The following is a 26293-nucleotide window of genomic DNA, read 5'->3' on the forward strand; positions in this document are numbered from 1 at the left end:
GAGATACAACAAGAAAAAAATATAGCTACACAACTAGCTATATTAAGAAGAAGAGCATACACAAGGCTCTGATACCATGTAATGAAATATGCGGAAAAGCAAAGAGTGCATTAAGCACTTACAACATCCACTAATGAACAAACAAAAGGGCTAACACCCAAACCCACAAGAGACAACACAACATAAAAATATAAATGTCTCTTATTGAAAAGAGAGAGAGCTCTCAAGAGTGAAAAATACAAGAGGGGTTCACCCCTATTTATACACAAAAAGGAGAGGAGGAGTGGCCTTATGGCTTTAAAAGAAGAGCCACCTAGGGGCTCCCATGGAGTCGTTGGGAGCCCCCAAGGGTCACAAATGTGACCGTTGGGGGCTCCATCGATTCCATGGTGGGGCCCCTTTTAGGTGGGCAAAAATATAAAAAATAAAAAGTAAAAAAAGAAAAAAGAATATACAAAAAATAAAGAAAAGAAACAAGTACCCCTATCAGGTACTTGTGAAATGACTAAAATACCCCTATCGGGTATTTTAGATAATATATATATATGTATATAAACATATATATATATATATATATATATATATATATATATATATATATATATATATATATATATATATATGAATTACATATATTTTAACAGTTTCTTGTGCCACGGGCTGTGGTCCTGCGATGGGTTTCTGTAACGTCCCAAAATTTCAACTTGTAAATTTTGAAATCATTTAGAGAAAACCTTTCAAAGTTTAGGATTTTGATTTTTCAGGTCGTAAGTAGAAACAATTTTCTTTTAGAGAGAAAAACAAGTTGACAATTATGGGCACGTTAGCTTACAAACCAATCTTACTTACAAAGAATAGCCAAGATGCCAACAGAAAGAGGGTGATCTCGGGCCATGTTGCATCGTGCTATCAGCTGTCTGTAAGGTCCTACTCGTCACTTGCCCATAAAATGAGTCATTTTTATAACAAAATAGTAGGTGCACAAATAGATAATGCAGAATAAATAAAGTAAGACATTACAAGATAAGCAATTTATTCCATTGAAAGCAGTAATAACATTTGTAATTTGCGAAAAATTAAATCTGAGCATTAAAGACATTTAACATACATTAAGAAACAAATTATACATTCACCAACGTTTAACAGTTAAGGGAACAAGTAAATATGCATGATCTAATGCATAGCAGGAGTATGCATGATTTCAATGCACATGTATGAACACATTATTATCTTTAGTCAAGTCTTATTTTTCATATGCATGAACCTATTAAATGCACACAATTTAAGTTTCTCTTTTTAATTACCGTTGCCCGCGGATACACCAAACGAGTAAAATCCCCGAGGTCAAGTTAGGTTCCCAGGGTAACTTAGTATACAAGTTGTATTTTATTACTGGGTTCCAAACTTAGCCCTTGACCGATATCAGTAAACAACACCATCCATCGAAACATTGAAAATCAACATCCAATGTCGGGAACACCATGAAAATCAGCATCCACTGGCGCCACTTTCTTGGTATACCAAAACAACAACTGTGTCTACACACCACCCCCAGACAAAGTGACAGACTCTCCCTATAATCGTGGCCAGGAGAAGAACCTTAATATCATGTTCAGGGAAAACAACAACGCACACGGAGTTTTAGTATCCTCACGGTTCTCAAACCGCTAAGCCCAAGATTTCCTTTCCATAGAAGAAACATCAAGGGAACGTTAATTACACTTTTCTCTTTCTTATCTTATTGTTACTATTAATTCTATAAATTTACAAATCAACATGTAAACATAAGCTCGCAAATCAGCATGCGCAACCCTTTACAGTCTACCACTCGTGGCAATAATAAAACAGTTCAATTAAAACCACAATACCAAATATGACTTTTGCAATGGAAAAACAAGTAAAGCAAGGAGCACACCGACTCAAGGCATCCCACAGTTCATGATGAGCCATCTTGATCATCTATTCATTCATATGCAAAAATCTTAAGAAACATGCTAATGCATTATGTTCATATCACATGCCTTTCGATATACAATCATGAATGCCAATTTAGAGATGTGCATGAAATAATAATATTCATATACATGTATTCATTATTACAATGCATGCTTCCATATAATCATGCCAAATACACACTTCCATTCATGAACCAATTCAATTAAACATGTGAACCAATACATGATTTTATTTATGAATCGTACTACTGAACATGTGAACACTCATGCCACTGATTACATGCAAGACATGATAATTTCAGGTCTTTACATGTATAAGAAACAACTATTCCTTAATACCATGAACATGCATGTCATAAACAACTTAGACATTTGTACAATGTCATATTCTCTTGCATGCATAAAACCAAGTGTAATCCATTTAACATATGCAAACACTCATTTAATGCTCATTGCACACTTCCCTTCATTATGCATACTCATGTCAATTGCACACTTGCATTGCATATGCGTATCCATATTAAGGCGTAATTTCTTTAAGTGTTCATATACTTGCCAATGAATAAGTAAAGGAAATTAATGGCAAAAAACTAACTTCAGAACTAATCTATGCATGCAGAATATGGCAACTTCAGGAAGCATGCAATAAAAACAAGTAAAGAACATAAGTCATATGAGTATCATCTGTCATTATCTCAATTTCCTAAATCTTTATTTAATTTATCCAAAGTCCTCGTGCGACTTTCTCCTACCTCAGAATGTTGCGTCGTTGTGTGCGCCTACGAGTGTAGGTGATGTAGGACTCGGGTTGTGGGGCAGGAGCGGGATCCATCATGCAAACTGCAAAAGTATGAATACTTAAAATGCTAAAGCCATAGTAAGGACCAGAAAGGGCATGGGCTCAGTCCCTGCCGAAGAAGGAGAGTGGGTGGGGCTAGGCCCCCACCGGATAACCAAGTCGTGGTAGGGGCTCAGCCCCTGCCAGCGCAATCGAGCAAATGGCAGGAATTCGGCCCCTGTCGGAAAACCAGGCAGTGGCAGGGGCCCTACCCCTCCCAGAAGAATCATGCAAGTGGAAGGGGGAGCCTCCTCCCCTTCCCGAAGGACTATGCAGAGACAGGGGCCCGCTCCCCTGTTAAAATATGTGTATTATCGACATTTGTAATCTCGTATATATTTATATTCATATATATATATAGATATATATACATATATATATATATGTATATATATATCTATATATATATGAATATAAATATATATACTTTATTTCACCCAAAAGGGTATTTCTGTAAATTCCTGTTTTACGCATATTCCATTTTGGAATAATGCTTGTAATTTTTATTTTTATTTTTCTTTTTTATTTTTTCTTCTTGTTCCCTTTTTATTTTTTGGCTTTTGCGCCACATAGGGAGGCTCCCCAAAGAGTCGTTGGGGAGCCTCCAACGGTCACATATGTGACCGTTGGGGGCTCCCAACGACTCTCTTGGGAGCCCCCTTTGTGGCTCCTTCTTATGCTTATAAATAGGGGCTCTCCCCTTTGTATTTTTGTATTCTTGAGGGAGCTTATGCTCCATTGTAATGGGGTTTTTACCCCTTGTCCATTGTTTCTTCAATGATATGCAACTTATGACTTTATGTCATATTTTTCCCTTTTTATGGGTTTTATGGGTTAGCACATTATGTGCTTGTGTTGTTTCCCTTTAATGGGTATATTTGCACTTCACGTGCATAAGTATGGGTTCATTATTGAACCCAATGTATTCCAACTCACTTTCTAACATGGTATCAAAGCAAGGTTGAGATCGAGTTGCTCTTTGGTGCATCGGGAAGCGTGGTATTCAAGAATTTGTTAAAGAAAAATGGTGAAGTATTCGTTTCTCTCTATTGTCTTTCTTATAGTTATTCGGTATGCATTCTATTTCTTTGAGTATTGTATGAAGAATGTAATATGTTCTTTTCTTTATGTGTGCTTTTTGTCATTATGTCTTTTTTGAGTTACTTGCTACTCCATTGAATCGTTTTCGTATGTTTTTCTTTGAAAAACTTTAAATGATAACTTGTTTGGCGAAAAATTAGATATATGATTGCTCAAAACTTGCTTTAATGGGTCGATAAAAACTTTGAATTTACATTTTAAACCTAACCTTGTTTATGAAAATACCTTTATATGAATGTTTAGTCTTTAAAGAAAGGTATGTTAAGATTAAAATGCTTGTGAAATGTAGTTTTTTGAAAAATGTTTGGCATATATGAAAAATTCCATATTATGTGTCCGTTTTATATGAGCAACATTTAATTAAGAAAGTTTTTTTTATAATACCGGTTGAATTAAGTTTTAAAATGGTCTTATGGAATATGGTGATTTTCTTTCCATCTTTACACTCTTAAGGATGTTTTCAACATTTAGAGAGTTCTCTCTCTTTTCAATAAGAGACATTTATATTTTTATGTTGTGATTGTCTCTTGTGGGTTTTGGTGTTTTCCCTTTTGTTTGTTCATTAGTGAATGTTGTAAGTGCTTAATGCAGTCTTTTGCTTTTCCGCATATTTCATTACAAAAGTTATGGTCTTCACTAATGTTTATTGTGTACTTATTTCATTAGGAGTAGGTAATAATCTATTAAGTCATGTTTTTTGATAAAACTTAAGAGTGTTAAATTTTTCCTCAATAAATGTTTACTTTTTATTTAAGCCATAGTACAATCTTATTTATCATAAGGTTTTGTTAATGAATCTATTTTGTTGGGATTTCTTCCACTTTAATGGAGTTTTCTCCTTCTTTGGGAGTTGTATATGTTTTTTTGTTCCAACTCTCCTTAAGGAGCCTTTCGGTCCTTATAATCTTCTTGTGAGTATATACTCTTTTATGAAGATTTCATGATTGTTTATCATTTTTAAGTTGCAATAGTAGATTTCATAAGTTTTTCGAACTTCACCATCTTTAAGAATGCCTATATTGGCCTAAGTTTGTTATTTTTTCACCAACTTCACCGTTTAATTGCACCTTATGTCTTTCATAGTTAAGGCTTGTTTGTTCCAAATCGGTTCATACACATGATGTTGCTTAATATTTCATGTTATGTTGCATAGTAAGCCTTTTTTTTTTGGTGTACAAGACTTCTTTTGAAGATTAAGCATAATTCGTGTTTATGCAAAATTGTTTTGATGGATTATATTGGACCTTTGATTCAATTTGTTAATCGGTCCTCTTTGTAAAAACTTTTATTTGGAAAATGATTCCTTATGTGCTTATTGCCCTTTTGTGGCATTTATGTTTGTCCATCACATGTTATTTAATGCATCATTTATTTGGCCTTAGTATTGTTATATTAGAGATGTTTGTCGAGGTGAGTTATGGGCACCTCGTGTTGTATCATTTTTAGATTGTCCACCTTCCATATTATAGATGGTTGTTGAGGTGAGTTATGGGCACCTTGGGACTCTAAAATGATTTGTTATTTGATCTCTAATTATGAGTGTGACACTCATTTTTTCTCTTGTGCCATTGATATTATGGATGCTTCTTTGTAAATGTGATGGACATATGGTATTTGAAACCTTAAATGTTTTAAGGTACTTTTAAAATCAAGATGTTTTGGGATTATAGCCCAACCTTTTATTTGTTTATGAATTTTATGAGTGCATTTGCACATTTGTGATTTCGTATGTTGTGCTTGTTGTGCACATGTGTTCTTGTGTTTTTTCACAAGTGTTCTTGGTGTGTATGTTCACACATTTGTTCTAAAGAATATTATTTTATCGGTTGTAGTATCTTGTTGAAGATACGTTTTACTTGCATTTATTCCAAAATGTTATTATGAGTATTCTTTTTTAAAAGGAATATTGTTTCATTCGAGGTTTATTCTCATTACAAGTTTATTGCCTCAAAAGTCTTTTCCTTTTATGCCCATTATCTAAGTGTCATCATATGTAGACAAGAATTTTATTACACCTTCGTGTGTTTTTAGCCCTTTGTTGGCTTTTGCTCTTTTGGTCTAGTAGCTGAACACACTTGTCTTGAGTGTTTTTATATGTAGACAAGGCACGTTGATTCACACCATGGTGTGTGATTTTTAGCCTATGTTGGCATTTGTGTCCTTGTTCTAGTCGCTTTAGATGTATGCCCATGGTTGACTTATTTCACTCATTTCAAGTGCTGTCATATGTAGACAATAGATGTATTATGTTTTAGCCCATGGTTGGCTTATTACTCTTGTTCTAGTAGCTGAACATACTTGGTTTTAAGTGTATTTTTTACGTAGACAAGAGATACCTTTTAGTCCATGTTGACATGTATTCTCTTGTTCTTGTCGTAGATGCACTTATTTCAAGTATTATTATATGTAGACAAGAGGTTCTTTTACGCACCTTTGTGTGTGTCTTTGGCCTTTAATGGCTTTATATTCTTGATCTAGTAGCTTATACACTTGATTTATGAGTTTTGGAGGACTAATGAGGAAGATGTTTGTAATGGATAAACTATTGTTGAAATTTGCAAAATTTCATTCATGACTTGTGTTTTTCAAGCAAATCATATTTTTGATAAGCATATCAAGTTGATTTCTTAGCATTTAATCTATATATTAAGTGCTTATGGTTTTTGCCACCCTTATATGCAAAATGTGTATTAAGTATGTCTTTCATAAGTGATTTTAAAACCTTGTGAACTCTTGGGTTTATTTTGCCTAAAGTATGCTTGGAGACTTTGTTTCTCTTGTTTGGCACTTCATTACATGATTGAAGCATGTTCTTTAATGAGTTCTTTGAGTATTAATTCATTTCATGATAAGTATATGCATATGCTCTTTATGGCCTTTTTGGGCCCTCATTCAATAATGTTTATGTATATCATGCCTCTTCGTAGGCTTATTGTGGTGTCCCTTAGTGGACCATTTTGTTATTCCCCATTATGGGGTTATATTTGTCCAATATTGGACCTTATGAATGCATTATGCATTCTTGCAATTTATTTCTGCATAATTTGCTTCCGCTCACTTTGTTTTAACATGATGTATGATTTTGAAACTTTGGTGTTATTTCTGCATAATTTGCATAACTTCTAACATGTGTCATCCATAATTATGCTAGTTAGAAATGTTTCATTTGAGTAAAAGTGCAAAGATATGTTTTACTTGTTTCTTTGTTGTTTTTCTACAGGATCGCTAAGATGTGGAACGTTAGGTACATCATGGATTCGATCGATGGTGAATTGGATTTGAAGACCTAGCTCAACTGTCATGAAGATAGAGCTTTTTCCTTAAAGATTTTTTGAAGAATTGGACTTTGTTTCAAGACTTCCCTCTGTTTTGAAGAAATGTTTTTCCAAACTTTCGGGTTTTTCCCCGCAAAGTTTGAGGGGGGATGTTAAAATATGTGTATTATCGACATTTGTAATCTCGTATATATTTATATTCATATATATATATAGATATATATACATATATATATATATATGTATATATATATCTATATATATATGAATATAAATATATATACTTTATTTCACCCAAAAGGGTATTTCTGTAAATTTCTGTTTTACGCATATTCCATTTTGGAATAATGCTTGTAATTTTTATTTTTATTTTTCTTTTTTATTTTTTCTTCTTTTTCCCTTTTTATTTTTTGGCTTTTGCGCCACATAGGGAGGCTCCCCAAAGAGTCGTTGGGGAGCCTCCAACGGTCACATATGTGACCGTTGGGGGCTCCCAACGACTCTCTTGGGAGCCCCCTTTGTGGCTCCTTCTTATGCTTATAAATAGGGGCTCTCCCCTTTGTATTTTTGTATTCTTGAGGGAGCTTATGCTCCATTGTAATGGGGTTTTTACCCCTTGTCCATTGTTTCTTCAATGATATGCAACTTATGACTTTATGTCATATTTTTCCCTTTTTATGGGTTTTATGGGTTAGCACATTATGTGCTTGTGTTGTTTCCCTTTAATGGGTATATTTGCACTTCACGTGCATAAGTATGGGTTCATTATTGAACCCAATGTATTCCAACTCACTTTCTAACATCCCCTGCATGCCAAAAAACTAGGAAACAGGGGGCAAATCCCCCTGCTACTAGTAAAAAACACAGAGGCAGGGGGCTCTGGGCCCCTGTCTGTCGACATAAGAGACAGGGGGTGCCAACCCGATCCCCATTCGATGGAAAAAACAAAGGACAGGGGGCACCGACCCCCCTGTCCGATGTCCAAAACAAAGGGACAGGGGCGTCGGCCCCCTGTCAGGCGGAAGGAGCAAGGAACAGGGGGCGCCAGCCCCCCTGTCCGATGATCAAAACAAGGGCAGGGGGCGTCGGCCCCCTGTCGGATGATAGGAAAATAGAAGACAGAAGAAGAAGAAGATAAAGGGAGGAAGAAGAAGATAACGAGAAAGGAGAGGCACGACAGGGATCACCGGTCCCCTACTGATCTCCCGACAAACGCAGAGAGAGAAGGGGAGGACACGACAGGGAGCTGTCGGCCTCCTGCTGACCCTCCAACAACTAGAAGAAGAAGAAGAAGAAGAAGAAGAAGAAGAAGAAGAAGAAGAAGAAGAAGAAGTACCTGGAGAGAGAGGGCGCCGTCATCGATCAACGTCGCAAGTAGGGAGCGATGAACGAGAGAGAGAGGAGGCAACGTCGATGTCGGGCTCCCCTGTGGAGTTGCCAGCGACAGCCATGACAGGTCGTCAGAGAGGGAGAGGAAAACAGGGGAAGAAGGAGATAGAGAGGAGGGCGTACCTGCAGCACCTGCGGTGGTCGAGGTATGCTGAACAGGAGGGGACGATGATCGGGGCTTCCTCTGACGAATCAAAGAGGGAGAGGGAGGCGAGGGCGATCGAGAGGGAGAGAGGGTTGCGGGTGAGGCTTCCCCCTCCCCCCTGTGGGTGATTAAAGGCTCGGGGGGCATGAATCGGGAAACCCCAAAGTAAAAGACCTTTTTTTCTAATTGTGACTTGGTTTTCCTTCTTAAGAATGTGGAAGAAGCTTTGAAAGTGCTTCAATAGAAGGAGGTGATGATCAGTGAAATGGTCTTCAGAAGAATCAAACATGGGATATTGTTATTCTTTCTACTAGAAGAAAATAGTTGGATGCAAATGGGTGTATATGCTAAAATTTAAGCTTGATGGGTGCATAGGGCAATATAAGGCCAAACCAGTGGCAAAGGGGCATACTGAATCCTATCGAATAAACTACCAAGAGACATTTTTTATGCTGGCAAAATTGAATTCCCTTCATATTATCATTTCCCTTCTCGCTCATAGATCTTGATGATTGTACCAACTAGATGTCAAGAATGCCTTTCTGCATTGGGATCTTCAAGAGGAGATATATATGGCACTCTCACATAGATTTGTGCAAAGGACAAGTCAACATATGGTATGTAAACTAAAAAAAAGTATCTTTGGTTTAAAGAAATCACTTTGTACTTGGTTTGAGAGGTTTAGCAAAACCATTATGGAGTTTGGATATCAAGAGTGCATTTGATCATACTCTATTCATAAAGGTGATCTTGTTATTATCCTTAATGTTTATGTAGATGATATCGTGGTGAGCAGTGACGATGAGAAGGAAACCATAAGGTTGAAACTTGAAAATACTATTTGAACACACACACACACACACACACGCACACACACACACATATATATATATATATATATATATATATATATATATCAAGGCCTTGGGATTATTGAGATATTTTCTTGGGATAGAAGTATTGAGATAAAAAAAGGAGACAATGATCTTTCAAATAAAATATGTGATCGACTTATTGAAGGAAAGATGCATGTCAGGAGTGCAATTCAATCGTCACCCCCAGTGTTATTAAAAACGCGCCTCAAGGCGCAAAAAGCGCGCCCCGCCTCAAGGTGAGGGCCTTTGTGCCTTGAGGCGCAAGCTTGAAGCGTAAATGCATAGAGGCGTATGCCTCATAGGCCTTGAGGCGTACGCCTCGAGGCGAGGCGCGCCTCACGGTGAGGCGCGCACGCCTCGTGATTATGGTCAAATGAGGGTCAAAGCCCTCATTTGACCATAATTAAATTCTTTCCCCCGACCCTAACGAGGGTCGGGGGCCCTAATGTCTCGCAGCCCCTCTCTTTCTCGTCTCTCACAATCTCTCCCTCTCTCTCGCAGCCCCTCTCCCTCTCTCTTTTTCTCACAGCCCCTCTCCTTCTCTCTCACAGTCTCTCGCAGTCCCTCTCTAGCGTCTCTCCCTTATCGGCCTCCTCCTCGCCAGAAGCCGCTGCGACGCCGGAAGCTGCTGCGACACCGAAATCAGCTGCGACGCAGGAAGCAGCCATACCCCAGGTAACCCGACCCCCTTCATTATTTTTCCTTCGTGTTTGCCTCCCTCTCTTAAATCTTTGTAGCAGGCAGGGGCACGACCCCTGTCGTGCGACTTATTTCGACAGGCTTGATCCCCTTCGTAGACCTTGAGACCAAGGTTGGGAAGTTGGCTGTACCAATGTTTATAGAGAAGAGCAGTGGGTAAACGAACCAAACTGAAAGCCTTGTTCGGGCTCAGTTCGATTACTGCCTAGCTGAACATGAGCTTGCACAAGCTCGAGTTAGCCAAAACTGAGTTGGCTCGTTAAGCAGAAATATGATTTTTTTTACAAGAAGCCACAACAAAAATGAACCAGTGACCTCATTGTTTTTATCATATCTGCATAACCAGTTCATTTACTCTTATGTTTGTTGGCATATGATAAACCTAATCGTGCTCGTTTCACTAAAATTGCACGAACTGCTTTTTGCTTATTGCTCATCTCACTGAGCTCAAGTATGAATGAGCTTTGTGCGAGCCAACTGAGCCGAGCAGTGAGATGCTCTGTTCGTTTACAATCCCTAACAGTGGGGTGAATGAGATAGCTGGATGGTAAAGCTGCACTAATCTTTTTTTTCCATAGGAAATGTTGGGGAGCAAAAGTTTGGGGACGGTTTCTCTGCGTAAGAATACAAAAAGTAGCTTTTAATATATATTTTGAATTATTTCAATAGAAATGTATAAAAGATGCAGTAAAATATCACAAAATTATTCTTGTGTATTGATTAAAAAGTCAAAAAAATTGGTGTTCTCATGTGCTATGTTTCAAAAATTTTACAAACTCCCATCTCAAACTCTTTCGTTTGTGGGTACACCCTTATTGAGTTGGTGGTTCAGTGGCCACATTTTGAATGACCTTACTTCAGGCCCGTCAGTGGCGCTTTTCTACATGAAAGATATTAGAATTAAATACATTTGCATTAGTTACATTAATGTTACTTTTACATGTTAATCTCATATTTTTTCCGTATTTATTTGAGAATTTTTATTTCGTGTTGGTTGGTGCTTCATCAATAAAGCATTTCTTATTTATTTATAATTTTAGATAATTTTTATAGTTTTTTTAAGTTAAATTTTTTTTTTTGAGGCTTACGCTTTGCGCCTTGAGGCTTACGCCTCGCCTCAGATTTTGGTGGAGCGCCTCGCTACGCCTCAACGCTTTTCACAACACTGGTCACCCCTATAGGAGCAAAATCATAAACTTTGTCATGCTAATGGAGAACTGTATAAAGACAAGGGTAGATATCAAAGGCTTCTGGGAAAATTGATTTGTGTAACCATTACCTAGCTAAACGTTGCATATGCTATACGTATATTAAGCCAATACATGCACACTCTTGGCAACCTACACATGCAAGTGGTGTTTAGAGCGTTGAGGTATTTGTACAGTAATCCTGAGAAAGGGATTCTGTACGCCAACAACAATCATTGTGATGTGAAAAATATACTCTGATGCAGTTTGAGTTGGTTCTCTAGAGGATACGAGATCCACCATTAGGTATTGTGCTTTTGTGGGTGGAAATCTTGTCTCTTGGAGAAGCAAGAAACAAGATGTGGTGTGAAGGTCAAGCATAGAGTTAGAATATAGAATAATTGTTCTTGGTCATGTAAAGGGATATGGACAAGATCAAATCCTAAATGAGATCTGTATTAAGGTGACTACTTTTAAGCATACCCAACAGCCAACTCTCTTGGTAAGGTAAACTATCCACACCTTCCTTAAATATGTTGCTCTTCATGGGCCTACACTCTTTGATATTACCAAAATCATTAAAATTTTTATCTTCAACTAATAAGGAAGACAATAATTTCTAACCATAGAAGCACTCAGCCTATTTAAGAATAAAACTCCCATGACTCGGTCGATTCAGCTAAGACTGAGCTTATCACTATTTAAACTCGACCGAGTTAAGTCCTAACCGAGTCATACTGATTTTTTGACTCAGTTAGGGGTCAATACAAGGCAACTTGGCCGAGTCACGAGTTGACTCGCCGAGTTTGCCAACTATGCCTTTTTTCAATCTTTTCCAGAATAAAATGTCAATCTACACCAATATTCTTTGACCTGTCATGATGTACCAGATTAGTGGCAATATATATATATATATATATATATATATATATATATATTGGGAAATGGAGAGGTGGATCATTAAATACCTAGTCGAAGAAGACATGCATGCAGTCTAAAAAGTAAAGTCAGTAGACAGAATTTATGTGGATCATTAAATACATAATTAATGATAAAATGCTTAGTTGGATGTGAAAGATTGCATGGATTTTTCATTAATTAGAGGAGAAGGCTCCTTCCACACAACGTGAATTTACATGCAACCAAAAAAATAGTCAATCAATTAATCTTGAATTTACGTATTATTAAAAAAATTTATTGGCTAAAATGACAGTGCTCGGTCACTCTCTCTCTCTCTATATATATATACACACACACACACACTCGTATATTAAATTTTTTAAGTTTATATTTATTTTTAAAATTAAATAAAAAACCATGACTCGTCCGAGTCATCGAGTTGTCTCACCTGAGTCAGGTGTCCGATCCGATACTGATTTTTGAGAATGCCAACCATGAAAAAAAGGTTTACAAGATTCCTCTTGTAAGAACTTAAGAAAACTAGCTGACAACCTAACAAAGGTTGTCAACAAAATAAGTCATATGGAACTCCTTGGCAAGTTGAGGGCAATCAATGACTTCACTCCTAACTTGTGGGGGAGTGTCGAATGAATGGCATTTCTGTCACATACACAGTTGACCAGGTTTTAAGGATTTGATTTTTTCTTGTGATTATAAAGTCTAACTTGTAAAGGATAAAATTGTCCTTTTTGTGCTCTTTTAAAGTAAAGTAATAAAATGAAGGGGTTGAGCAAAAGGAGATCCATGATTGTGCTTCTATTCCTATTCTTCTTCCTCTTTTGTCTCTTCTTCTCCTTTCTCTTTTCTTTCTTTTTCTTTCCTCTATAACTTGCTGCAGGTATTCACAATGGTGAACAACGATGTAGAAGAAATAACTTTAGTTCGGCAATAACAACCATCACTATGCCACAAAATGTGGTGTGAAACACAGACAAACTAAACAACATACATTAAGAACATGGCATCAACTGATGGCATTAAATAGAAGAAAGCTAAACACAATGGAAACTACTCATTTCCCCTATCGTAATTGTAAAAAGATCATAAAAGGGCTCAACCATAGGCTCAACTAACATTATCTAGTTGCTGTAAAGTGCCATCTCAGTAGAAGGGCTGGTTGCGTAATCTTTATAGTGTGCATACCTCATCTGTATGTCATCATTTTGATCAAGCTGATTCCAATCTGTGTGGCATCTGTTTTGTGAACCTATTTCATAATTTAATTTCCAAAGCTGCATTTTAGTTTTATCCACATCTGTTCACATTGCTGCTCGTTGCTTCCTTCCGAACCTTAACATATTTTCCCCTATCCTAGAGCCTTCTACCTTTACCAATTTCCCCTTCGAGATGTGTAAGTCTTATATGACAAGATGAATGCACTTCAAGATTTGATGTGTGATTTTTCTTTTTATTTGTTTTGGATGATCCTTAAGCTCCCTGGAATATGTTGCTCTGAATTATGTATATAGATATTTGTTCTCATCCACTTCAGTTCTATCTTCTTGTTGCTTCATTATTACTGACACTCTGCACCATGTAATAGTTCATATCTTACTCAATGTTCCACCAAAATACCTCTGTCGTTAGAGATTTCCCATTTATCCTGTAATATACAACTGATTCTCTGATCCTGCAGCAGTCCTAATGGTGATATCCTTATCAAATCTACCTGTGTAGTAGAGCCTAACACTGAAAGTTGTCTGTAAGGGGCCATGAAGTCTCTTCTTCAACCGTAACCATAACCTCCTGTGAATACCCCATAAAACCATGTAGTCTCTTCTTCATATAATGAAACGAGAGATGTATAAATTTGTGTTATTTTGACAAAGATCGTATGTATTTACATGTAAATTTGGTCTATGTTGGTTGATATATTTACTTGATGCATTGTTCACACAAATATTTTTCTTTAACTTGAATTAATTGAGATTTCATTCTTTCCATATCATGTCTAAGAAACAATATTGATAATTCTAGTTATAGTGTTACTCATGTTTATTCCATTGTTGAATTGCAATAGGGAACTAAAATATTATTATGTAGACTATTCAATGACTAATACATGTCTTGTTTATATACATTCTTTGCAGCCACCACGTGCAAAGCACTGCCATGATTGTCATAGATGCGTTCTTCAGTTTGATCATCATTGTGTTTGGTTGGGGACATGCATAGGACAGTGTAACCATTGCCGGTTTTGGTGAGTAAATTCTTATTGAATGATGCCATATTTGATTGCTCTTTGCCTTTATTACTCACTCTCTTTTGTCTTGCCTCCATTATTAAGAGCCATGTTACTTGCACACTGACATGGGTCTCGATGTAGGACACAAGTACGAAGTGTCATACATGGCAGGTTTTGAAAAACTAACTAACTAACTAACTATATATATATATATATATATATATATAGAGAGAGAGAGAGAGAGAGAGAGAGAGAGAGAGGTCATAAAGTAAAAAATAAAAGAATTATTTCAAAAGAAAAATGAGACATCCTCGGTTCTCTTTTCCATGTATGTGGCACCACACAATTCATCAAAATTGTGAAAAAGGAAAGTTCTTAAATGGGACTGGCCGCTTGACTGTGGTGACAGCGAGAGAGTCCTTTTACCAACTACCTTGACTCTTTCATCAACTGAGAGAGACAGAGAGAGGCTGAGCCGTTTACTGTATAGTAAAGGGGCATGCCAACTCATTTTTGTGGAGTTAGAATCCAATAAAACATATAGGGAGAAAATAGGGTTTAAACAAAATGGACAGAAAGTGTCCAACATTGGACACTTCATGTCTAAGACACTCAAAAGTGCTGGACACAACACCAAGTGTCCATTTTTTTCTTGGACACTTCTATATTGAAAAATGAAGTGCCTACGAGTGTCAGTGTTGGTGTCCAAGTGTTGGACACTGACATGTTGGCCCTCCAGAAGTGTCAAGGTAACATAGGTTAACAGTGTTTCAGTCTTTTAGGGTGCGTTTGACGCCCAGGGGGAAGTTCTGCTGGGGGAACTTCCTTGTCATTTTCAGTAGGGAAATTAAACTTCCTTGCACGTTTTGAGGGAAGTTTCTCCCCAAACATAGGGGAGAAAATATCGCGAGGTACCCCTCACAACCTTTTCTCCCGGTGGAACTTCTCCTGGGTGTCAAAAGCGCCCTTATATATACATTCAGTAATTATTAGCATGCTGATAATCTAACCTGAATCCTTTAGTATAATGGTATAGAAAGTTGACAGCATTCAGATCATGCCTCCCCCCTCGCATTAACTACTATAAACAAATTCTGTGGCATTCTGGGTGACAGTTCACTGAATGTTGGAGCTTCTTGTGGCTAAGCGTTTGAGACTGTTTAGGAGATGAAAGCTAAGAGAGCAATCTTGGCTACACGATGGTGCTTGTGCTGTACAGAATCTTTATGATTTTCAAATAGGATCTCTTGTGGTCAATAGGACAAAGTAGCACAAACGGAGACACAAGTTCAGTAACTATTGTGCTGTTGCTCCTCAGGATGAAAGTAGCACTGCAACATAGTCACATTCAAAAGGGATGGAAATGGGTTATTTATTCACCTTGTGGCTGGAATAGAAAATATTTCAGCTTTTTTAATAGGGATTATGCAGTTGTTCTTCCATGTTATAACAACCATATGTTCTATAATGATTTCAGTTGAAAATGCACCCCTCATATGGTTCTTTTTTCAGCCTTGTAAGAATCGTGGATATATTATTAATACTTGTATAATCATTGACATAAAGAAGATTATATCCTATGATCCTATCTAATAGTCAAGTTGTGACTGTAGAAGCTTGTCCCCCGTTTGGTAGATAAGTAATTTGTCAAGCTGATTGTGAACTTTCAATCTAATAGTTCTAGAGGTCTTGAAGCACATTAGTTTGTTTACATAATTTGTGCCTATTTTGCTGATCTTTTATGTATCTTCTTGGGAAAAGACTGAAACAACCTTGTGTGATTTTGTTATGCTTCTTGAAATATTCAAGTTGCAATGGTTTGTTTAAACTTTAACCTGCTATTTTTGGCTTTCTTCATGAGGATTAGGCTGTATACTTATCCATCTTTTTCTGATTCCTTTAACATCTTATCTTCTGTTTTTTCTTTGTGTGACTTTTGCTTTCAAAGAGAGCAGTGAACTGACTTGGTATTTATTATAATATGGGAATGTAGGTGGTACATTTTTGGGGAGACCATACTATGCATCTGGACTGGTATACTGTATATCACATGTTTGAGGACCAGCCTTGCAGTGGAATGGTACACTATCCTAATCTTTTGTCTTTGAATGAAATAACAACTCATGCACATTGCTAAGTGATGGAAGTTCTGCAATGTGGGGATAGTGAACTATGATAAAGAAGTTTGTCATTATGCAGCCCTTTCATAAATATGGAATTGCTGAATCACTTTCCAACTCTTTCAGGTGGAAGGATGCAATCATGATATTATTGCTGGCTGTGCTATCTATTTGTCTTATATTCCTTCTGCTACTTCTCTTTTTTCATAGGTATCTATCTCTCTCTTTCATTATTAAAGGCTTATGTAGGCACATTTGTTGGATGCTCTTCATTTTTTACTATTCATAGGATGAAAAATTCATGTTTATGGGATTCATCAAAAGTCTATGATTTCTGTTTATCATGAAGGAAAACCCTTTTAGTAGCTATGAAAATCTTGGTGAGAAGTGTAGATATTAAAGGGAGAACATGATAAAGCTAGATTATTTTTTTTATAACTCGGCACATTAATGCACCTAGTTCTATGCTATGTCACACGGACTCGGCTAAGGAGGTGCCGCACCCGAGTCGACACGCCCCGACACGGGTGCGGCTTCGGACTCGGCCCGGACTCGGTCAACGCCGAGTCGGACTCGGTCAACGAGTCCAGGCCGAGTCCGTCCACATTTTGGACTCGGTCAACTTTGACCGAGTCCAAAAATGTCCCTAAAAAACTAATTTTTTATATTTTTTATTTAAAAATATATATATAAAAAAAGGCACAGTGCTGTGACAGTGCTGCAGTCACAGACACAGTCTGTGACTGTGCACTGTGCACAGTGCACAGACACACAGACTGTGCTGTCAGCTGTGGCATTTTAAAAATAAAATAAAATAAAATTATATATATATATATATATATATATATATATATATATATATATATATATATATATATATATATATATATATATATTTTTTTTTTTGCCGAGTCCCCGTGTCCAAAAATTTTAAAATTGTGCCGCACCCGTGTCGCACCCGCACCCATGTGACATAGGTTCTATGGGAGTAATTTCCTTGATTCACCATTTTCTAAGATTCTCTGCAGGATTTTGTTCCCTCTTTTCTGTAGAAATTGGGAAATGGTCAGATTTTTTTTCTTATTGCTGCAGATGTCTTTGGGAAAATTTCAATGAAGAGAAGGCCTATTTCTTGTTTCAGTTTGAGTCCTGCAAGTCTAATTATGGCTCTTAGGGGTCTAGTTAAATTCCAATCAGACATCGTGTTCTTGATGACTTTATCTCGTCTAACTAGGACTTATCCTGTTCTAGTTGGCCTAGTCTTAGATGTGGGTCTGAATCCAGGTCTGTCATGGTGTGGCCAGTTTGTGATCCATCCAGCCTGTCCTTGTATGGTTCTAGGTCTGGGTTCTATGAGGGTGGAGCCATTAGCTCATGTATTCTTTTACCCATGTGTTGTTATCTGGTCCCATTTTATATTATTGTCGCATTCATAAATTCATGATTGTAGTTTGGATATCTTTATTTCCCTTATGTATCTTATTTGTATCAGTGTCACTGATATCAGCAATATTTTGAAAATATCACGATAATATCAGCAAAATCAGGTAAGTCAGCAAAATATCACGATATTTTCAAAATATTGCCTGATATGAAAATATCACAATTTTGTTATGATATTTTTGAAAAAAGTCCTTATTTTATATATTTTAAGCCATTTTTTTGTAGTTTTTTGTTTCTTTTATATTTTAAATACTTTCCAAACTTATTTACTTATATTTTTGCAAGGAAAATTGATACAAAATTTGGATATCTTTATTTATTTCCCTTATGTATCTTATTTGTATCAATGTCACCGATATTGGCAATATTTTGAAAAGATCACGATAATATCGGCAAAATCAGGCAAGCAAGAAAAATATTGTGATATTTTCAAAATATCACCAGAATGAAAATATCACAATTTTATCACGATATTTTTGAAAAAAAATCCTTATTTTATATATTTTAAGCCATTTTTTGTAGTTTTCTGTTTCTTTTGTATTTTAAATACTTTAAAAAATCCAAACTTATTTCCTTATATTTTTGCAAGGAAAATTGATATAAAACATATTATTTTCTTATCTTTTTATTATTTTTATATATTTTTTTAATTTTTAAACTTCTGAGATTTTCCTGAGAAAAACCAGTTTTTGAAAATCTCCGAAAAAACCCTGACCGAGAAATTAACTTGAATGATATAGGTAACTGATTTTTACTGATATTCATCTTATGGATCATTCTTAATGCTATTGAGAATAGCTTCTTTTTGCTTCCATGCTCCTGTTGTTTATATGGTGTTAGAGTTGGAAGAGGTGATTGTTCACTCCCCTGTTGAGAGTTTGGCTTTCAGGGAGAGGTGCAACTCTATCTAAGAGAAAGGTTTCTGTTCGAAAGATATCAATCAAATACATCAGATTTAACCTTATTTTATTGTAGTTACTGTTGCAACCAGTGACTACGTCATCATTGTTGTGGATTTCACTTGGATGCATAGAAGCTACTTTGTGTCCTTTGAACTTGCTTCCCATGTCACATGAATATGGGTGAAGAAATGGAGCAGGATGCGGATACACATGTTAGGACATGGCAGTTCTAAAAAATTATGACACTGGAACACGAAACACACATGCGTATACACACACAAACATTAAAACATGAATATCATCTCAAATGCAAACTCTTGAACAAAAAATCCAAATTACTATAATTAAAAACATCAAATAATACAAATAAGTTGAAATTGAAATGTAATGTAATTGATGACAAATTTTAAAAGAAGATAATGCAAGTGAATGCAAAATTAGTAATCAAGAAATCGAAAAAGTTAATGACACAATGTTGATTGTGTCCATAAAGTGTTCTGGTGTGTCCGAGTGTCATATCGTATTGACACAGGATACACATACTAAGTGAAGCATGTGTGACTTAGGTTATTGATAAAGAGGGTGGCTCATTTGTTTTTTATATATTTTCTTTAAAATTTTGCTAGCTTCAATCTGTTTTTGGTTTTTTGTGAACACGCTTCATGTGCTTTTCAACCAATAATCAGTGACAATTGACCTCTTTAATGAAAGCTCCTTCCTGAGCTTATTAGAGCTAAGTTTGTCAGAGTCTAGTAGATTCTTGATTGCCTGGTAGCCTGTTGATCTAGAGATAATTTCTAGGACCAAAACTTCTACTGACTGATTTGCATATAGTTTACATTGCCTAGACTTTGTCTATGCCATTGTTGGGATATCAGCTTACATCTTAAAAGAAAAAAGAACTTCCGAAAGGTTTTTCTTTGGATTTATTCTTAGGAAGTCTTTGTATTTGTAATGTTTCTATTAGGATCAAGGGACAACCATGTATTATTCATGACTTCTCATCATCTGCAGCAAGATTATTTTGGTGCAACTTTGCAAAAAATTGCCTGGTTTAGGTGATCTCCTTTATGCAAGTTTTGGTTGTTCTTATTGCCACAAAGATAAGATTGCTTCTACTTTAATGTAATCCAGGCTTGATCATGCTCTTCTGTAATTCCCTTGTCATCCCCATCTCTGAACTCTCTTTGATTTGTGTTTAATTTTAGGCCAGTATCTAAATATCAATGCTGAGGGTTTCTCGGGCATGTCAAGTTTACGGGCTGTTTGTTAAGGTCACTGCCAAACCTTACAAATGCACAACTGTTGTTTGAAGTCTGCTGGCATTCTTAGATTTCTCTGGCTTAGGGAAGACTAAACTCTGCATGTAGCCAAGTTTCTGGGTACAACAGTGGTCATGTCTGGATAGTGGGAAGTTCCTGATCCTGGTCTGTGTCCTGCAAATGTATTTTGACTTCAAAAACACTATATTTTGTGGGTCTTATTGGTTGATAAGATAGTCAAACATAGTCACCTTTATCTATTAAGGTATTTTCTCAGTGAGGGTATTTCTTGGAAAGATTTTTAAAAGTTGAAAAATTTCTGGAGTTTTAAAAATACAAAAAATATGAAAATAATAAGAAATATAATAAAATAATAGCTATTCTTGGAAAAAGGACAAGTAAATAACTTTGAAAAGCTTTTAAAATGCAAAAAGAAACCAAAAAAATACAAAAATGGGGCTTAAAATATATGGAATAAGATTTTTAAAAAATATCACTATATTATCGCGATAATATCCCAATATTTTTTTCCTTGCAATATTTTGAAAATATCGTAATATTTTGCTGATATTATTGGCTGTCCTGGATTTGCCGATAATATCATGATATTTTCAAAGTATCGGCGATATTGCTGACACTGAGTCAAAACACTTGTGAAAAATTCTTGATTCTCGGCTATTACCCAATAAACATTCTTTAACTTTAAAAGTGCTATGCATTTGGAATTTCAGTTGATAACATGATCAATGCACGATTTTCATGCAATTGGATGCTATATATATATATATATATATATATATATATATATATATATATATATATATATGGGTTTATATTTCGTACAATTGATCGTACCTACAATCTAGTTTGAATCTCACGATGCGAGTTGTTTTGACACAATCTAACCTCATAGATGTGTTCAGGATGCTCAATTTAGTAGGAATCGACTCTTGGATCATGTTTTTTCTACAAAAAAACATGTTTTCATGAGTCAGGAAAAATTGATGCCTTAATAGCCGTTGATTTTTTTATCGCCGGAAACACCTGTGTACAAGTCAGATTCTAGCGATCCAAAAGCCAGTTCTCACTAAACAAAACATGTAGATCACATCTCTGTGTGAGAAAAAAAACCCAAGCAATATATATATATATATATATATATATATATATATATATATATATATATATATATATATATTGTATGGAGTGGGGAGTAAGTGCCGACCATGAGCGAACGTCGGTTTTCAGGTTATTTTTGCAAATCTGACTCTGAAGATGCATTCGACATAGTCAATTTGCTTTAAAATGACACTTTGGATCGTATTTTTTTCAATGAAAAACATGAATTTTTCAGCTTGAATATTTATATAAATTGTAGGCCATCAAATTTCAAACCTTATAAAAACCTACCCACGTGTTGGAATTGGACGATCCAAGAGCCCATTCCTATAAAATCAAGCATGTAGAACACATGTACAGTCAGATTTGAGAAAAAACATGAAAGAAAACCTTCAGAAACTTGGTAGGCTGGTGGTGGGCACAGATCTGAGTAGGCAGCTGCCCCTACTCTCTCTCTCTCTATATATATATGTATAATGTATATATAATGACATTACACTTTATTGTTTAAGTTTTTGTTCTCGTGTTTTAGAGGGCAGATCACTTATTTTATTATAGCCAACTAGTTCCTTGTTCTTTATTCTTCTTTTGAAAACTATTGCTTTTTGTGAAATTCTGATAAGCTCTTTGATCTTGCAGCTACCTGGTGCTAACCAATCAGACTACCTATGAACTTGTAAGAAGGCGGCGGATTACATACCTGAGGTAGTACCATTTGGTCATATGTTGAATTGACTGATGGAATTAAATGGGACAATAGTTACTTTACAACTATCTCAATGGTCACAGATATTTATTGATACTGCTAGAGAGAGAGAGATGCTTGCACACACACACAACACACATATATGTATGTATCTATGTTATTATTGTTCATGGATTTTGTGGACGTTAACCAGTTCACTACTTCTATGTATGGTGGTGTTAATGGTCATGGCTTTTTGTGGACGTTAACCAGTTTGCTACTTTCATTTTTTTGCCCACTCGTTAAAAATGCCCAGGTAGCTTTATACATTCAGTACCATGGGTAATTGAGCAATTTTGTAGAGAATTGAAGACATGCCCGTTCTTTTCTTTGGTGAAATATGATACTTAGAATTTTCCTTGTAAAATTATAAAATTACCCTTCTGGTGTCAATTTATGGATATAACCATCCATGGTAATTGGGAGAGGCTGATTGAGTATAGGTTGAGGAAGGTTGCCATGATATCGGAGAATCAATTTGGTTTTATGCCTGGAAGATCAACTATGAAAGCTATACATCTTCTTAGACAACTTATTGAGAGATATAGAGAGGGGAACAACGATTTGCTTATGGTTTTTATTGATTTGGAGAAGGCATACGATAGAGTACCTAGGGATGTTCTCTAGTGGACAATGATGAAGAAAGGTATCTCTCTCAAGTACATTAGTATAATTAAAGATATGTACGAAGGAGTAGTAACCAATGTCCGCACTTGTGGAGGGGTGACAAATAATTTTCCTATAACGGTTGGGTTACATCAAGGATCTGCATTAAGCCCTTTCTTTTTTGCTATAGCGATAGATGAACTTACGAGATCAATTCAAGAAAATGTGCTTTGGTGTATGTTGTTTGTTGATGATATTGTTTTGATTGATGAGTCTAGAGCTGGGGTTAATGCTAAGTTAGAATTATGGAGACAGACTTTGGAAGCAAGAGGTTTTACGTTGAGTAAGAGTAAGACAGAATATATGGAATGTCGGTTTAGTAAGCAATGAAGTAGTGATGAGAATGTAGTGACTCTTGGTGAGCAACAAATAGCGGTGGATGACTGTTTCAACTATTTGGGATCTATCATTCAAAAGAATGGAGAAATTGATGGAAATGTAAATCATAGGATTAAGGTTGGGTGGATGAAATGGAAAAGTGCAACTGGAGTGTTGTGCGATCGTAGAATGCCATTGCGGTTGAAGAGAAAGTTTTATAGGACGACAATTAGACCCACTTTACTATATGGTACGGAATGTTGGGCTGCCAAGAGACATCATTTTCAAAAAATGAGTGTAACTGAGATGCGTATGCTTCGATGGATGTGTGAAAATACACTAAAAGATAAGATTCGGAATGAGGAAATACGTAAGAAGGTAGGCGTTGCATCCATTGAAAATAAGATGAGTGAGAATCGTTTACGATGGTTTGGGCATATTCGGCGAAGGCCTAATGATGCTCCGGTTAGAAGGATGGAGAAATGGGAAAATCTATTAGCTAAAAGAGGTCAGGGTAGGCCTAAGAAGACTTGGATGGAGATGATAAGAAAGGATATGAATGCTTTGAACCTCACCGAGGACATGACATTGGATAAAAATGATTGGAGGAGAAGGATTCATGTGGAGGACCCAAAATGATTTTCTTTTTGGTTCATATCGCCGACCCCAATTGTTTGGGATGAAGGCGTTGTTGTTTGTTGGCAATTGCAGGTGTTTTTGCTTAAATCTTAATCTGTAGGTGTATTTGTCATTGTTTATTTACTAAAACCATCACGGTGGCTGGGTATGTTGTCAATATGATGCCTTGCCAATGAGCTTTTGTAATACATGGAGTTTCGAGCATGGTCACACTTTTCAGGCCTCATTTTCTAGCAAGAAATTGTGCCTCGTGTCAATGGGTAAAAAATTGGATGACAATGTTGTTTGTGCCAACTGATGTAACCGGTATCTGTCGCATCATAAAAAGGGTGCTATTATAAGATCTTAACCAATTTCAAACACCTCTTTGTGTGTGTGTGCTTGCATGTGTGCAAGTCCATGTCTCTGTCTACATGAGCACATGTTGATTTTAATCAGTGACCAAGTTAAGTTTGGTGGCAATAAGAAGTCACAGCATATTTTAGATTAGACAACCGTTAACTGGAGTATATACTCATGAGAGAGAGAGTGGGTTGATCTAAAAAGTCCTTATGTGGTTGGATTGAGACAACTCACATTGTTGACCTGGATGGTTTTCTGAATGTGCTTGAAAGATACATGGAGACTGCACGATGGAAAAGTAGATTGTTGATTCGAATAACTTACCATTGTTTGAAATGGCAGGGGCATACCAGACCGAGTTTATCCTTTTAGTAAGGGCATCTGCAGAAACCTGTTCAACTTCTGCTGCTCATGTAACGAAGGCTATACCCTGGAAGCAGTGCCCACACCTGAAGAAGTTGAAGCTCAAGCGAGGCCATATACATGCTGGGATGTCACAACTTGCCGCTGCTGCTGCTGATCCTATGTGGTTGTATCATAATCCTATCGCGAAAGGAACACAGTAGCATGCCTACTTGCATTGAAAAACCAGCTAAAGCTTTGCGGATTGTACTATTTTCTTTTTTTGTATGGTGGTAACCATTTTTATTTTTTTTTCCACTATTGGAAGACTTGAGTGTAGACTGTTTGGAGAATTTAGGCTCCTGAAAAATTGTTTCTTTGCTAATCTTCTGGTCCATGACAGGAAAATGTTCTCATTCTTTTTCTTTAATTTCATGCATAAAATCTACATAAAGTTCCCTTCCATCTTGCTAGTGTTTTTTTGTTCATTACACAGGAAAATTGACGTCTGGTTGGGAGGCCTGATGTGCTGAATGTTCTGCCAAGCTATGGTCACCCCACGTGGTGACGTAAAATCCTGTGATTGGCCCCCGAAACTAATAAAAAAGAACGGCCCCGGACAGATGGGCCCTACAAAAAATTCCAATGCCATTCACTTGCTGGATGAGCCACATTAATAGCAGAAAAATAGACCGCTGAAATTCGTTCAAAACATGAAGTTTTTTATGGGTTTCGCATGTCCGTTCATTTTGATGATGGCCGGCATTCAACATACCTTCAACCTGATCCCCGCTCTTCCACCTGGCCCCAGGAGCCTGAGTTATGGCATATGCACAGGAGGTGCCCACACAAAATAGTCTTTTCTTTTCACCTGGCTAGTTTTATTTTTTTACATGGATGACGGGAAACCACCATCGGGATCAGAGACCTAGTCGTGATGGCTGAGCCTGCCATAGGTGTAAACCCATGGTGCACCCTTTGCTCCTAGGAAATTGTTCGGCTTCGATTGAGCAAGGGTTTATCCCTTGCCCTCATTAATGCAAGAGGCTTGACACTTATGGGAATAGAATCCTGACCAACCCTTTAGTGGCCGAGGCCCCTTCCACTGCACCAAACCCTTGTAACTTTTCATCTTGCTAGTTGCAATTTAAAAATGAAACTGTCAAATCAATGTGCTCATGATGATGATGAGGATCAACATCATCATAGCAACCCTTCTTACATACTTTAACATGTACATTGGGTCGGCTTCGCAAGCGTATATAACAAACGGATTGGGTGGCAAAGGATTTCATGTTATTTGAGCAGTGACCCTCCTTGGTCAAATTGTCAAGAGTTGGGTCATTTAGTCCAACTTATACAACCCAATATTGTGTAGATGGTCCCCAAATCCATTGATTAAATAGAAAATGATTGCATTTTACATTAAAATGACATGTTTCTCAAAATTCCCTATAGTTTTTGAAATTTGCCCTATGTCCAACTTCGCAAATGTTTGACTTCTTTAGGACCATTTTACCCTTCACACAAGCAAACTTCTTGAAGTTCGTGCGATATATTAGTACACTCTTTGGGTACTGCAAATTCTCATTAAAAGGTAAATTCACACATTTTTTTGTATACCTTACGAGATCCACACAACCAAATATGTGAACTTTCTATAATTGAAATCTAGAAACTTAACAAATATATCACTAAATTTGCATATGTATTATGAAGTTCACATAACTAAATCTGTGAATTTCTTACAACTGAAATTTGTAAATATTCTACTAAATTTGCATAT

The 26293-nt window shown here is 36.5% G+C and overlaps 1 protein-coding gene across 1 annotated transcript in view; it reads left to right on the plus strand.

The window, feature by feature from the left end:
- LOC149835965 (DHHC-type zinc finger family protein) overlaps positions 1–24970 on the plus strand; it is a 44999-nt gene extending 20029 nt beyond the window's left edge. Inside the window, exons 7-11 of the mRNA XM_090010732.1 lie at positions 14515–14624; positions 16603–16689; positions 16856–16939; positions 22095–22160; positions 24508–24970. Of these exons, the coding sequence (XP_089866858.1) occupies positions 14515–14624; positions 16603–16689; positions 16856–16939; positions 22095–22160; positions 24508–24685 (525 nt within the window). The 3' untranslated portion in view covers positions 24686–24970. The remainder of the gene's footprint in view (positions 1–14514; positions 14625–16602; positions 16690–16855; positions 16940–22094; positions 22161–24507) is intronic.
- Positions 24971–26293: the final 1323 nt, after the last annotated feature.

Source organism: Nuphar pumila, chromosome 6 (assembly GCF_984573655.1).
Source record: "Nuphar pumila chromosome 6, dmNupPumi1.hap1.1, whole genome shotgun sequence".
In the NCBI taxonomy this organism is placed as follows: Eukaryota; Viridiplantae; Streptophyta; class Magnoliopsida; order Nymphaeales; family Nymphaeaceae; genus Nuphar; species Nuphar pumila.